The following is a 15751-nucleotide window of genomic DNA, read 5'->3' on the forward strand; positions in this document are numbered from 1 at the left end:
GTGTGTGTGTTTTTCTATGACAGTGTGTCGGGACTGTTACCTTTCTGTGTGTTTTAGCCTAGTTGATTCAATTCATGCTTTTGATTGAGCCCATTTTCTGTAACTATTTGTGATTTTTGGCTCTCAATAATCATTGGAATGTGCATCCAAATTAGTCTCAGCCATACCATAGATTTGCACCGAAATTTGATTTTTATCAGAAAAGTGCTAAAATTGATTTTCAACTCAAACAGTCAGTTTAAATTTCTAATTCTGCATCATATTTTGGCATGGTTCTACACAGAACAAGACATTACTGCAGAGCAAAAATGGAAATGTCTTCCTTTAAACTTGGGCAAAAGATTTGTGGACGCTAAATGCTAGTAGTTAACATTTAGAGAGAAAAAAAAAAGAGAGAGAAATATAAGTATGATAGATAATATGATACCATAATAGGAAGAAAGAGATAAAAAGAAACAATACATATTAATTGAGTGTTTGATAAAGAGATGGAAAAAAGGCAGGGAAAAAAACATAAGTTGTGCATGTTCATGATAAAATTCACGTCAAAATTTAGAAAAAGGACACAGAGAAACGATAGTGACTAGTTTTGGGAGGAATGTGCATCAACTGTGGCAGATACTCAACTATATGCAGTAACTAATCTACTTAAGGGCACTTTTTTGTCATGGATTTCAGCTGTACTCTGAATTTTAAATGATCGTTCAAGTGAGATGGAAAATATACCATAAGTTATCATACGTGTTTGATAAATATATTAGTGATGTTTGATTTGGTAAATAAATTAAAAACTACATAATCGTGAGTAGAGTTTATTATATAAGAAATTAGACATACAATTTTTTTAAAATTTTTAATACCTTTTAATCAATAATAAAAAGTGTTATAAAATTGTGTTATTAAATGAGACCTACGGTGGCCATAAATTCTGATTATCTTCATCCCAGTTTCATTTTGTTTTCTATTCCTTAACTCATCGAGTTTATCTTTTTGCCAAATTCAGCAACTGTTTCAATGTTACATATTTAAACCAATGAATGAAAAATCCTCGTGTCTATTTGTAGATCTATTTCGTTTGAGATTTGATGTAAAACATCAGTGAACAATTAGATAAACTTCTGTTAGCTTACAAAATTATAACAAGAGTTCATGAGTATCATTGCTTTATCCCTACAATAGCTATATATTTATTCAACTTACAATGCTAATATAGATTGGGGCATTAGTGAGCACAAATCATGACTATTTGACTTTCAGGTTTTTTTGCTCGAAAAATAAGACTTTATACGGGATTTAGTCCTAAATAAAGAATAATGAACCAACAACATTGTTCCCTGCGGTTTGATGTGCACTTTTAGATCAATGGGGCTCGGGTCCTAGTTTCAGATGCAGCTTTTGTTCGTTAAGAACTACATGTTCTTCAAGGGGTGTGCTAATTTCAGCATTAAAACACCACTGTGTTTACAATTCTGGAAAATGTAAGGCCATGCTATAAATGATTTTTAGGAAAACAATACCCATTCCTTTTGTGGTTAAGAAATTGCCACTGAGCTCAAGCAACCAAGATAAGAGATTCAGCAAATTAAATACATTAAAGATGTAACAATCATATTAAACAGTATTCTCCCTGGTGAGTTTCAAGCAAATTAAATACATCAAAGATGTATAATCATATTAAACAATAATCTGCTTGGTGAGAAGGTGTCTTTTAGATCAACCATTGAGCCTGCATCTACTCATTTACAATGCGTTAATATGCCAAAAACTTCTCTATTGCGTTGTGACACTCTTGGCAAGATTACGAGGCTGGTCCACGTTATGTCCCCTGAGAACAGTGAGATGATATGCCAATAACTGCATCGGAAAGAAATAATTTGTTGAAAGAAATAAGATATCCAAATCTTCCTTCGTACAATGCACAAAAATAAGATTAGCCTATAAAGATTCTAGGTGAAGAAAAGGAAATAGATCTGCAAAATTCACATGAAAAATTCAGACACTGAAATTTATATTCAAATACCTAACAAGCTCAAGAAATAATAAAGAAATGAAATCACTATCAACATGCAGTTGAAAATTAGTTTATATAAGAGATAGATAGACAAATGATAGAATCTTTGAAAGAGAAAATACGTAAGAAGCTCATGAAATACTAATGAATTGAAAATCACTATCAACATGCAGTAAAGAATTAGTTATTAGTTTATATAAAGATAGACAGATGAATAATAGAATCTTTGACACTAATATAGGAAGATTTCCCTTTGTTAAATGTAGCACTGTTGTAAGGATAAAATAAAGCAGTAAAAATGCTATAAAAAAAAGGATTGTAAAACATACCTGTAATGGAACTACATTAATTACAGGTTGAAGACAGTCCTCAACTTGTGGGACTTCAATTACCCTACAAGATTCATTAGGGCATACAGAGGCAGCATCCCCTTTTGAACACATAACTATCAGACGACCTCTGCGGGCATTAAGTTGCTGAATAACAGACTGCTGTTTGCTGTCAAAGATAAAATATGTCAATATCAAACTCCTAATTTCAGATAATAAAGCTACTCGACAGTCACAACCAACCTGAAGCAGGCATCACGGGTAGCTACAACAGCAATTGGGAGATTTTCATCCACTAATGCCAAAGGACCATGCTTCATTTCACCAGCAAGCATCCCTTCACTATGCATTAGTGCCACTTCCTTTACTTTCAAAGCTCCCTCGAGAGCAGTTGCATAGTTGTATCCTCTCCCAAAGACAAGAAGAGACTGCTCAGCAATCAACTGCTTGGCTAGATCCTTCATCTCCTGATCAAGCTTCAGCACCTCTCTGACTTTATCTACAATCCAACATGTTAATTAGATTACTTAGATTACTTTTACAACTGTCCTGAGAAGCTTCATGGGGCATTTGGTATAATATTTTGAACAATACCTCATAAAATATAATTTTTAGCATGATTAAAGGGTTGTCTAGAATTCCTGAAGAATCTAATTTCTTTAATTTTTTTGTGAGAAGTTTGGGGGAGGAGAGGTTACTCCTTTCCAAGCAAGCTCAATGCATGCCACAAGCCTCTGCCAGGGTTTGGTACTTGCAAACCATTTAGTTAAGGCTACCAATCAAACCAACCCACATTAACGATGATTCTATTTCTATTAATGAGTTTCCATGAAATGATGAAAACTGAGTTAAAGTAACACCCATTGGTTTTCTAGATTTCCACCTCACAATTATTCTCTTACCAAGTATGGTATATGGTTATTGGTTTCCACCTCTGCAGATATCATTGTTTTTGCTAGCACTATTCTATCACTAGTCCCTTTTAATGCTACTATTATGATATCATCACCTCTATCATCATTAATTTATCCTATAATATTTAGTTTAGAAGTTAACATTTGATATGATGCTAGTGTACATAAGTGTTTACATTATCAATATTTTTACAAAAAATATTCTATTTAAATAATTTACAAAACCTGTGGGGAATACACCAATAATTAGTCAGCATATTATTATGAACTTAAGAATTTTAATACTAAAACTTCAGCACTTTACAGTAAGACCATAAGTATGTAAATTTAAATCTATTATGTTTTATTTTTTTCCCCCAGTATTTTAGTACTGATGTGATGGTATATCAGATAATGATATTAACTCTTATTTACTGATGTTGTCATCATAGGTATATTTTCGAGTAGCCAACATATTCACCCTAGAGAATCGAATTTTAAAACTTAAGAATCATTAGAAATTATACTCTAATAGGACAGGACATGTAGGATTAACCAGACACTGCAAAATGTACAAAATTCACAGCCAGTAGAAACTCACTTGGCAGGTCAAAAAGACCATCTATGATAGCTTCTCTTCTGGCTTGATTTGAAATTGTATCGCCTCCTATTGCAAGAGCTAACATGACCATCACTACTATTTGACTTGTATATGCCTACAGTAGTTATAAATGCATGAGAGTAAAACATTGGTTAAACAAGTAATAAGACAATATAAAATGAAATGAAGAAAACAACATCCTTAAATGCAACATTTACCTTGGTACTTGCCACACCAATCTCAGCACCAGCATTTATATGAACACCACAATGTGTATTCCTTGCTATTGCACTACCAACAGTGTTTGTTATCCCAACACACAATGCACCATTGTCTAAAGCATATTGCAGTGCAAGTAAAGTGTCTGCAGTTTCACCAGATTGACTAACAAAAACGGCAGTATCCTCCCGGTATATTGGTCCCTCCCGATCCAATAGATCACTAGCAATTTCCATAGTAACAGGAACACCTATAATAATAAATAAAATATAATAAAACATTGCAAGAATGTGCATACTTTTAATCAGCAAAACTTAAAATACAGGATCACTGACCAGAAAGTTCTTCCAAGATGGGTCTAGCTGCCAAAGCAGCATTATAACTTGTACCACAACCAATGAAAAGTATCCTTCTACTTCGCCTAATTGTTTTGAGGTGATCCTTCAGCCCACCCAACAGAACAGACTTGGATTTGTTAGATCCTCGATGTATAAGCCTCCCCCTCATTGTGGTTGTTAGAGACTCTGGCTGCTCATGAATTTCCTTTTGCATATAATGCTCATAATTACCTTTATTTATTTGCTCAACCTCCATCTCTAGAACAGATAATGCACGTCGCACTGAGAAAGCTCTGGAAAGAGAAGCGCCATGTTCTCCCATGTCATTCTCATATTTCAAAATAGAAACCCCACCATCCTGGCAACCATTTCAATGTAAGAACAATATATTGTATTCAAATTGACATGATTATAACCAACAAAGAAAATGGCATGTAAATTCAAAGAAAATGGCACTGAGAACAGCATTGAATGATTTCATCACACCAGAAAGCAAAGAGTGCAAGGGATAGAGAAGTGATCCGCTAAGAAATCATAAAAACAATCTTTACAAAAAAATAAATACTCACGGAATATTTGCCAGAGATTACAATATCTAGATATGCAAACACTTTGGCTAGCAAGTGCAACATTGAAAAGAGATGGTGCAGTCTGTACCTTGAGATGAACTACTTCACCATCCTCAATAACTAGCACTTTCTTTGTATGCTCAACCACAGCATTGGCATCACTGGACAAAAACAATTCTCTAGGCTTTCCATCTTTTGATAGGAATTTGTTATCCTCAAATGCTGAACTATTTTCTTTATTTTCTGTCAATTCCTGCAAAATAGAGCAGTAATTATTTTAATCACTGTCAATCCGAAAATATTCACTTTCACTAAAGATCCATTAATGAATAAATTAAACTAGGAAAGGCAGTATAATTATTATGAGATACAAAATAGAAATCTAAGCTCATTAATAGTGAAAAGAGGATGGTTCAAGCATTGAATTGTAGGAAGATTTGTGGTTTAATAAATCATTTTTCTCTATTTCCAGTTCTTATCTCCTGTATTTTTAATTCCTACAGTATGCATCACCACTGCATTTGTAGTCATTATGTTTATAATTGCAGTGCCCCATTTTTCATGTGTCAAGAGATGAAATGCCAAGAAAAATGACTCTCTGACTAGAAGCATCACTAACAAAGTCAAGAGAAAAAATAGAACAATTGTCGCCAATAAAAGACATTGGAAGTTCAATTTACATATAGGTCACTAGTTAAGAAACTTATCACTAAATTGTATTCAACTTACTTTAACACCTAGCAGCAGTGGGCTACCACGCTTGCAGGCAATCAATTCATTAGGATAATGTAGACTTTTGAAAATAAGGGCATAAGCTCCTTCAAGATGCCTCATAACTTCAAGAACAACTTGGCTGAAGGTAACAACCTGACCACCTGCAAGATAATTGGAAATGTACTTCAAGCTAAGATCACCCAAAATCATAATGCTATTCACACCCATCTAAGAGAAGCAGAAAAGGCACCTAAGATATAATAAACCTCTGAAAACAATTGTAATCAGTGTAAACACAAATATTAAGGAATCCCCAACAGAATAAATGGAAATCAATTTAAAACTCCAACAGAAGCAGGTTTGTCATATTGGAAACATAACGATGACAATCATGGATCATGAGTTGCACTCAAGGTTTTATAAATTGATATGTGACTGCAATTTCGGCCACAACATCAATGCTTTTGGAGTCTCAACAAAAGCATCGTGACCACAATTGTGATCACATCTGCTGCAACATCAATGTTTTATGGCGTTATACTTGATCCATGTCACTGACATCACCTAGTAGGAAAAGGCCTCCTCTTTATCCATAAAAAATTGAAGTCTTGTAGGCAAGGTTTTAAAGAACTATCTATAACACAATTGGGGCACATTTTGGGTCCTCTTTCCACATCCTGACTGCATCAGTCACATTTGCCTATAACTTTCCACAACACCAAGGATCGCAACAAAACCACAATCACTATCTAAAACATCACAGCATTAAAATGGTAAAAAAAAATTTGTCTACCTCCACCCCCATTCCTCCCTCTTCCCACTTATACAGGATTTCACAATGTACATCAACATAGCATCACACTTGAGTTCTACTGCCTGTGAAGCAACTGTGAGCAGCATTTTCAACCAGTAACCAACAACATTCACACACACCTTAACCCTATAAACCTCATGCAAAGGTTTAAAACCCAAAAAATGCCTTCACTAATTCATCAATAAAAAAAAATTACCGGCTGCTTCATTCGCCTTGTCATAAACAAACTTTGCAAGCTTGGGAATGACCTCAGTGTCAGTTTCAGATTCAAAGGTGAAGCCATGTCGGAGCAGCGTTTCCTTCAAAACCTGAACACACAATAATATCTGAGAAACAACGAACAGAGAGATAAAACGTACAGCACTAGCCACAACAGAGTGGCATCATTAGGCGTTTAATTTAGAGTGTATGAGAGAGAACGTTACCTCGTAATTAGTGATGACTCCATTGTGAACAACCAAGAACTCGTTACCAGGACCAGAGGTCTGAGGATGACTGTTCCGAGGCGCAGGCTCTCCGTGAGTCGCCCAGCGAGTGTGCGCGATTCCCGCGTGAGTGCCGAAGCATTCCCCCAAGTTCAGTTCAGTTTCTCCCACTTCTGTTCATTCATTAACACACGCACACAAAAAAAAATAAAAAAATAAAAAAATCAGATACAATAGCAATGGCGAAGAAACAAAAAAAGAGGAATGAATGTATTGTTGTTATACCTTGATAAACCGATTTGACGAGCGATTCAATGTTTCCTTCTTGACGGAAAACAAGGGGAGAGAAATTGGAATCGTCGATCGCGATGCCTGCGGAATCGTATCCACGGTACTCCAATCTGCTGAGGCCATTGAAGAGAACCTGCAAGATGTATCGTCTGTCTCTGTTCACGTCGTAATTCAGATACGCAAATATTCCACACATTTTCTCTTTTCCTCTTCTCTCTCAAAGCCTCCAGACTTGAGATTTATAGTATTTTCATTTATTATACTGTGGGGCCCATTCTGTTTGACTAGTTTGTGATTGCGAGAGTTGGCTTTCTGCCCCCCCGGCGGTGAAGGAGGTTATTCTCGTCATTCCACTCTACATCAGCCTTTCTCACGTGGCGCTTTTCCATTCGATGGATGCAATCTACACCTTCCCCTTTCTCCTTTCTACTTGTTTAAATAACTCACCCTAATCTTAATATATAATTTTCATGCCAGATTTATTAAAATTATCCTTAAATAATTAATGCATGGAGAGAGAACAAAATACAATAATAGTGGACGCCTCACGCCACGTAATAACTCAAATCATGTATATTCGTCATAATTAATTGATAAAGTTGCATAAACGTGGCTAGTTCGTGTAATTTGAAATAACACTTGTTGTATTGACATCGAGGATCCATATTTGAATGTCAATACAACATTTGAAGCAAGCAACCACCTCCAATATCCTATAATTTTCATGCCGCAAGCCTATGCAACGATGATTATGGTCACGATATGAATAAAAAAAAACTTAAATACATTTTCTTCTTATAATTTAATATTTTTTTTTCATTTTCATTTTTATAATTTTTTGTTAGTCTTTGTAAAATACAATTATTTTATTTTTTTATCTTTAAAATACTTTAAATAACACTTTAAATAGTGAAACAATATTTTTAATAATTAAAAAACATTATCTAAAATACTTTAAAGATAAAAAATAAATGTAAGCACTTAAAAAATAAATAAATTACAAAAACAAAAAAAAATACTAAATTGCAAAGATAAAAAATTATTTAAGCAAAAAAAAAAGTCACAAGAACATGTAAATGTGAATTAAGTCATGATAATATGATAATGATTTAGAAACATATATCTTAATCTGATTTGACAAGTATACATCCAACCACGTGCTAGGCATTATTTAGATAATATTAGCTTACTAAAATACCTCTGGATTAGATATACCTTGACATCTCTGATTCGATATCCACATTTATCACAGCCATTTCTATTTTATTTTTAAAAATATCAGCCAGGCCACGATCAAGTTGATGACTTAAATAATTGAGGAACCCTTCCCTGGACTTAGGGAATAGGGAATAAACAACTACGGCTTGCAACAATCACATGATGACATTTCTTCATCTTCCAATCATCATCATTCATCAGCTTACAATTGCATAAAATACTTACAGAGGGAGTCAAGCATATTATTTTTACATAGAAAGAGAATAGTCATATATATTTTTAGCTAGATCGAACTTTGTCAATGGCATCAACCAAATCATCGTATTTAGCTCCAGTAACTTCTTTTACAACCTTGTTGTCCTTCAGAATTTTAAAAGTGGGAACCGCTTTAATTCCCAGCTCTTTTGCCAAGGGCTGCGAACAAACCATTAAACAAATTAATACCATGCTTGTCAACGAAAGTATTGGTTAACTTTAGGCTTAAGCAAGGGTGTAAATAAATAAATTAATTAAGATAGCTCATTACATCCATACCCTGTTCTCTTGGTTGCAATCAAGCTTTAGAAAGACAACATCCAGATACTTTTCAGATAATTCTTGAAACTTTGGAGCCATCACTTTGCAAGGGCCACACCTGAAAAAAAAAATTCATAAATTCGTTTCGAAGGTTATCCAAATATTCAGTTGGTAATAAGCAGCAATGATAACAATGTCATAAAGGATCAACCAAATCAAGATCCTTAAAATTAGATAAACATTCCAGCAGTACCACACCAGAGAATGACAAAAACAAATTAACCTTTAGTACTAGTAAATTACAATTACTTAAGAAACTTGCTTTCACCATTTCATAAACTAATGAAATAATCAGCTTATCACTATTTAGGTCACATGACATCTCTATAAAATTTTATGTCAAATTCACTCTTGCACATGGCTGAAAAAATAAAACACAAGTATACTCTTATGCAAGCTAAATCAGATAAAGCTAGTCGTCAATGACTACATACAAGTGACCTGATTTGGGACCATTTGCCTCATATACCAAAAACTGATACAACTTCATAACAAAATTACGACATGTATAGGCCCTTGGAAAGCACATAATTGCTAAAAAGTTTGACGCTTAATTGTATCTCAAAGGCCAGCTTAGAAGCTTTCCACCAATGTCAGACTGGAAAGCATAAACACAAATATTCATCTTAATATTTGGCCCACATACAGATGTTCAGCATTTTCATTTAAGTACTTTTGTCATGGCACTTTATTTTCACTTTATCATTACCTGATATATTTAACCAGATAAATGCCTCCTCATCTTTTTTTACCAATAAAATAAGGGGTCACCTTGTTGGCAAAAGCAAGAAGCTATAACTATTGATAGTAAAATCTACTATTAGTAGAGATGCATCAAGTGTGGTTATAACTTCTCACTTTCCCCCCTAAAATGAACCCCACCCTTCAGAGGAACTAAATTCTTTTTCTCCCACACTTCATAAGATGAACTTTAGTAGTTTTGTTCGGGGTGTAACCTTGGCAGAGATTCATCTAGAACCTTCCCCTCTTAGGCACAGACCTACACACAGTGATATTGTTCAGTGATATATTGTGAGAGAATATAAGCCTGATCTACAATTGATTCTCTGTGGTGCTGGTAAAAAATGCCAGCTTATACATATTTCTGAAAGCAGGAAAAGAATTGAAAATCACAAGAGAGAGATAGAGGATTTATAAAGCAATAATTTTTTATCAAGAATTTTTTAAACCGCTAATAGTGTCAGAAAACATGTGCAAACTGTGATATTAAGTAAACTTTTGATGCCATATCTGTTTGTATTACCAATTCCAAGCTGTACAGGTCAACACTGATTATGATTGAAACTATGACCAAGATTCTAAATTGCAGTCACGGTTACAAATTCATTGCAATCTTTAATATTGCAAGAAATTGCAGACAAATGTGGCCAATGCAACTGTAATTATGGTCCTAGAGACCTCAAAAACCTTGACCAAGTCTAAGCTTGTTCCAATCACACAAATCGTTTCGATTTTTTGCTCGTTGTTCGGTAGTGTGGGAAAATCACTTTCAACACACTTTCATGATAGCAGGGGACGAGTGCAAATGAATGGCATCCCAATTTCCAAATTAAACCTCATATATTTTTTGTTTGTACTACCAATCAAGTGTAAACAGCAAAGTGATTTTCATTTTTCTTTTTCCGCTTTTCACTTTCAGCAAAGACCGAATTAATTGAGGAGTGATACCAATGTTGATCTTGAGCCTTGACAAAATCAGCATAAAGCTAACCATAACCATGTTTACCAAGGAATCTCACAGCTAAGAGAGACAACATAGGTAGTTGTACAGTACTACTAAACAAAGTAAAGTATGATTCTTTTTCTTCAATTCCAATCCAATCCATCATCACACAACATAACATTATTATAAAAAGAAAAGCACATGATTATAGGTTATAACATAAGATAGAAAGATACCATTGTGTGTACATGTCAAGGACAACGGTTTTATCCCCGGCAGCCTTAACGATCGGCCAGAAGGTATCCTTGTTAACCTCAGTGACCTGTCCCACTGTAACTGTGGGCCCCGCAGTTTCCAAACTAGATCTTACACTAACACTCCCACTCCTCCTCAAACTCAAACTTCTACTAGTGCTTAAACTCACACTAGCAATGTTTATGTTACCAAAACAAGAACCAAGTGAAGATCTCAAAGAAGATGCACTATCTAAGGAAGCAGGAGATGAAACCCATTTACAGTTAGGTGAGATACAAAGATTCAGAGCCATAATTGGGGCTTGTTTTGGGGGGGTGTTCCAATCTCTCCAATGCCAAAATGGAGAGAACTCAACTGAGATGATAAGGTGGTGGAAGTGGTGTGGAGGGGAGTGAGTATAATCTGAAAAGACGACATTGCCCTTGTGATTTGTGTATGGTATTTTTTGCCATCTCATAATGAAGGTGGTCTTGGTAAATTGCACCGAGCAGCCACGTTGAAGAGAGTGAGAACGATGTTGGAACAATTAAGGTCGCTAGTTTTTTAAGCGTTTTTACCAAACTGCCCTTGTGTATATTTTTTTTTTCAGTGTCGAGAAAAACAAAAATACCTTTGTGCTGTTTTGTGTTTGTGAATTGTGGCCTCTCCTTCTCCACATAAAATGCTCACAAAATCTTTGATCACCCTGAAAAAATCTCTTCTATTGTTCCGTTCACGGGGCATTCCAATAGAAGTATTCCCACACGTATGATTTTTTGTATTTATGAAAACTTTATCACTTAATAATCATACTCATATTCTACTTTGTTTTATTTTACAATTATAGGTATGCGCTTAATCCTAATGTGCACCAACATTGTTGTTGAAATTTACGTCCTTGTCGCCATGGAAAATATCAAGCAGGAAAAAAAAAAAGACACATGAAATAGACAATATTACAATTTACAATTGATTTTTCAGTTAACCATTGGTTAGTTCAAGCCAAACGTATTTGATTTTTTAGCTTATTTATTTGTTTAATAAAAAAATTTATTTATTAAAAAGTTTTTTTATTATTTTATATTTTATAAAATAATCAAAATAATTTTTATGTTAGTATAAAGTTAATATCATTAATGAAATAAAAATATTAATGAATGGTTACAAAATATAAGTTCTTCTTCTCTGGGTCCGTTCTTTTCTTGTTCTCCGCCCACAACAGTAACGACAAATGAATGAAGTCCTTTTCTTTGGCATGCTTCAAATCCCCAAACCCGAAAATGATTGAGAGTGGGGAAGGTGAGAGGAGAAGGAGAAGAATGTTGGGTCTGAGTAGCAGCAGGGGACAGAGATTTGGGGGTTTCTTCCTCTTCCTCTTCAGCAATGGTGAGGGGAATGACACTAACAACCATGACGATGTAGCGCATGAGCATCGCCAGGAGAACTCTAAGGGATTATGCCTTAGTGGGGAACTAAAGGGCAAAGAAAGATCAAAGGCTCATGTCGTAGTGGATTCATTGCGAGTTTATGGCTAGGGTTCATAGATGATTCACATAGTATATCAAGTAGGTTAAGAACAATTAAAATGTGGATTCATTGCGAGTTTATTTTATCTATTCATATCTGGGAAATGGATTCTCTGTAGTAACATTTTCATTAGATGTGATCTAGCCCTTTAATAAATCTTGTTAATAAAATATGTTTTATCAAAAAGTTGAAGATTTTAAGTTTTATAGAATAAATGGTGAGATTATCACACTTTAACAATCTCATTTTTTCCAGATATATATTTTTGTTTTAAATATTAGTCTTGTTATTATGCTTGTACAAGTGCAATTAATGATTAGTCTATATGACTTGAAATTAAGTCAAGCTAAGAAGATTCGATAAGAATTAGATATGAATCTTTTATTTAAACTTGATATGAATTTAATTTAAGTTGATGAACAACTTAATTCAGCTGGTTAATTCAGTTTGATTTGAAATTATAATTATTTTACATGTTTTATTTATTTTATAAGAAAATAAAAATATTAATTATATGAATGTAGTAATATATAGGCTTAGATATGGTTAAGATTTCTTATAAATAACAAATTTGGGTGTGAGTTTCAAATTTTTTGTTGTTTGGAATTTTTGATCTATTTAAACTTTTGTTTAGAGACTTTATCTTAGTTTAGTAACCGTGGATCATCTTACAATTTTTTAATATGATCAATAATTGTGATGATGTTGTATTATCATTTAACTAAAAATAAGATTCAGAACAAAAGTTTTAATATATCATAAACTTACAATAACAAAAAAAATTATGAGGGATGACTTAATATAAAATATATTTCAGCCAAAGTAAAATATAAAATTTAGAAATTTAAATTTAAACTTAAAAAATAGGATTTAAAATCTAAAATTATAATTTTAAATTTGATGGATGACTTAATAAAGCAATAATGTAGATTAAGATGAAAAGATTATTTAATAATGCAATCAGTAACAAGAAAACACAGACAATTTGATTAATTAAAATCCATGTCTTGATATAGTAGTATGAATATAATTGTTTTGAGAAAAAAATAGCATGAAAATATATTACATGATTATAGTATAACTAAAAAGTAAAATGGAAGTTGAGACCTCTTCATTACACTATTTTTGTGCTACTTAATAATTAATGTTAAGAGTGTCACATATTTCTAACGTGTTTAACTAAAATATTTAAACTTTATAAATATTAATTATTATTATTATTATTATTATTATTATTATTATTATTATATATAAGGATAATTACTTTTCAATAAAATATAATCACAAACCACATCTAAAAAACATATAGTCACATGATTATATAAAAAATATAAAGTAAAATAAAAATACATTTAATAATATTAGATACTTACCTATTAAAACATTTTTGTCATGCAGATTTTGTAAATGGTCAAACCTCATAAAATAAAAAATATGACAAGGAAATTTGTTATTATAACATATTTCTTCCAGACTTGTTGTAGAATAAAACTTAACATTGAAGGGTTTTTTTTCAACCACACTAAATTTGTCTTTATTGTTCAACACTACAAAATTATTAATGATGTATGTTTTCTTCTTTAATTTTTTTTAACTTATTTTCAACTTTTCTTGGTAGAGTAGTATGAATATAATTGTTCTACCAAAAATATATAAAAACTAGCCTTATAAATTAAATTGCATGACTGGAGTCTAAATAAAGAGGCAAAAAAAAAATTTGACATCTCTCCATCAATTAATCTCATATTTGCGTTAATAATCATTTATTCTTAATAATGTTAAGAAGGTTTCATAATCACAAATTGACCTTTATGAATACATTTTGATTGTAGAAAAAAATATTATTCAACAAAATATATCTATCAAAAGATATAAATTATGACGGTGTAAAATAGTTTTATATCGTTATTTAATCATAAATTATGATTTATTTTAAAATAATTATTTAAAAGTCAATAAACTTATATGATGGGTTGTAATTGAATATGTGTAAAAAATTTTACACTATCAATTTATAACTATTTTTCTCATAAAAATGTTTTAAAAAATTGTTAATTTTTAATAATAGAAAATTGTTATACTTACTTCTTCATAGTGTTATTGCAATTAGCCTTTGTTTCTTGATGATTCTTCATTATGTTACAATTAGTCTTTACTTCTCAATGATTGGTGAAATATCCTTTGTATCTTGTTCATGGTTGAAGGTAGACATTGTTGGCTAATATTGGAATAAGACACACTAGAACGATATTGAAAAGATGCAAGAAAGTAAATTCTATCAATATGAAGTTAAGTTAGAGATATTTATAAAGTTTATGTAATGAAGAGTAATTATAATAATAATTTATTTATTGGACTTTTAAGAATATGAGAAATTGTCATTATATTTTATTATTATTAAAGTTTATGCATGAGTGGTAGTCAAGGTTATCAAACTTGAGAGATTATGCAGATCGGTGAAAGTTCCATATATTCTACTCGTAGACTCAATTCATTAACTCATAAGAGTCTACTTCATATAAAAATAATAACAAAATATCTATAAATAAAATACTAATTAAACATTTCAATAATATAATAAAACAAAACAGTACATCATAAAGTTCATAATATTTAAATAACCAAGTTTAATAACAATATATCACTATTAGATAATAACTTGTCGACATTATAACAGGGATAAATCATTATCGTCGATGGTTTGTTGTTATTAAAAAACACGAGTTTGATATGATTAAAAGGTGATAATTTTGTATTTGAGAATAACACTCTAAATGAAGGGTATGTTGAATGCTAAATAAATAAAAAATAATAAAAAAATGTCTTATATTTTGGTTTATTTTTTTTAATTTACTAACTAATGGACTCGATAATAAATTCGATAGTCTACTAAGTTTAGTTAGAGCTTCATAGTTTGATGTAATTAAAGTTTACGTACGTTTGTTTAGGAAATCAATTATTTGAGCCCCTCAATTATCGAATTCAAGGTAGTTTTAAAAAAATTGTGTTGTTTCAATACCAAAAAGAAACTGATATGAAATTGATTTAAAATAAATTTACATTAAATAATGGTCTATTTGTGTTTTTTTTTAAAAATAAAAACAATGGTCACCTCTGATTTCTTGAGGCTAAACATTGAGTTATTGGCAAGAGTTTATTGACACATATTATGCACGGTTTATTGGCAATTATACGTTTGAAAAAAAAAATATTATTATAAATATAATATTTATTTAAATTTTATTGAGTAATAACACAGGTCGTAAAATATAGATTATTAAGAAGTTAAATGATATATATCAAATTTA

The 15751-nt window shown here is 32.0% G+C and overlaps 2 protein-coding genes across 2 annotated transcripts; both read right to left on the reverse strand.

The window, feature by feature from the left end:
* Positions 1 to 1529: 1529 nt before the first annotated feature.
* Positions 1530 to 7431, reverse strand: LOC114425152 (glutamine--fructose-6-phosphate aminotransferase [isomerizing] 2-like). Its single transcript, XM_028391942.1, has 11 exons — positions 7199 to 7431; positions 6914 to 7086; positions 6685 to 6796; positions 5690 to 5835; positions 5049 to 5213; positions 4389 to 4749; positions 4053 to 4303; positions 3835 to 3949; positions 2584 to 2839; positions 2341 to 2509; positions 1530 to 1854 (listed from the first exon to the last, which is right to left on the reverse strand). Exons 1-11 carry the CDS (start codon positions 7398 to 7400, stop codon positions 1771 to 1773), a joined length of 2034 nt encoding a protein of 677 aa, XP_028247743.1. The 5' UTR covers positions 7401 to 7431; the 3' UTR covers positions 1530 to 1770.
* A 959-nt stretch (positions 7432 to 8390) lies between these two features.
* On the reverse strand, positions 8391 to 11288 carry LOC114425153 (thioredoxin F-type, chloroplastic-like). The gene is made up of 3 exons (XM_028391943.1): positions 10919 to 11288; positions 8957 to 9056; positions 8391 to 8836 (listed from the first exon to the last, which is right to left on the reverse strand). Exons 1-3 carry the CDS (start codon positions 11227 to 11229, stop codon positions 8702 to 8704), a joined length of 546 nt encoding a protein of 181 aa, XP_028247744.1. The 5' UTR covers positions 11230 to 11288; the 3' UTR covers positions 8391 to 8701.
* Between the last annotated feature and the right edge of the window lie 4463 nt (positions 11289 to 15751).

This window comes from Glycine soja, chromosome 9 (assembly GCF_004193775.1).
Source record: "Glycine soja cultivar W05 chromosome 9, ASM419377v2, whole genome shotgun sequence".
Classification (NCBI taxonomy): domain Eukaryota; kingdom Viridiplantae; phylum Streptophyta; class Magnoliopsida; order Fabales; family Fabaceae; genus Glycine; species Glycine soja.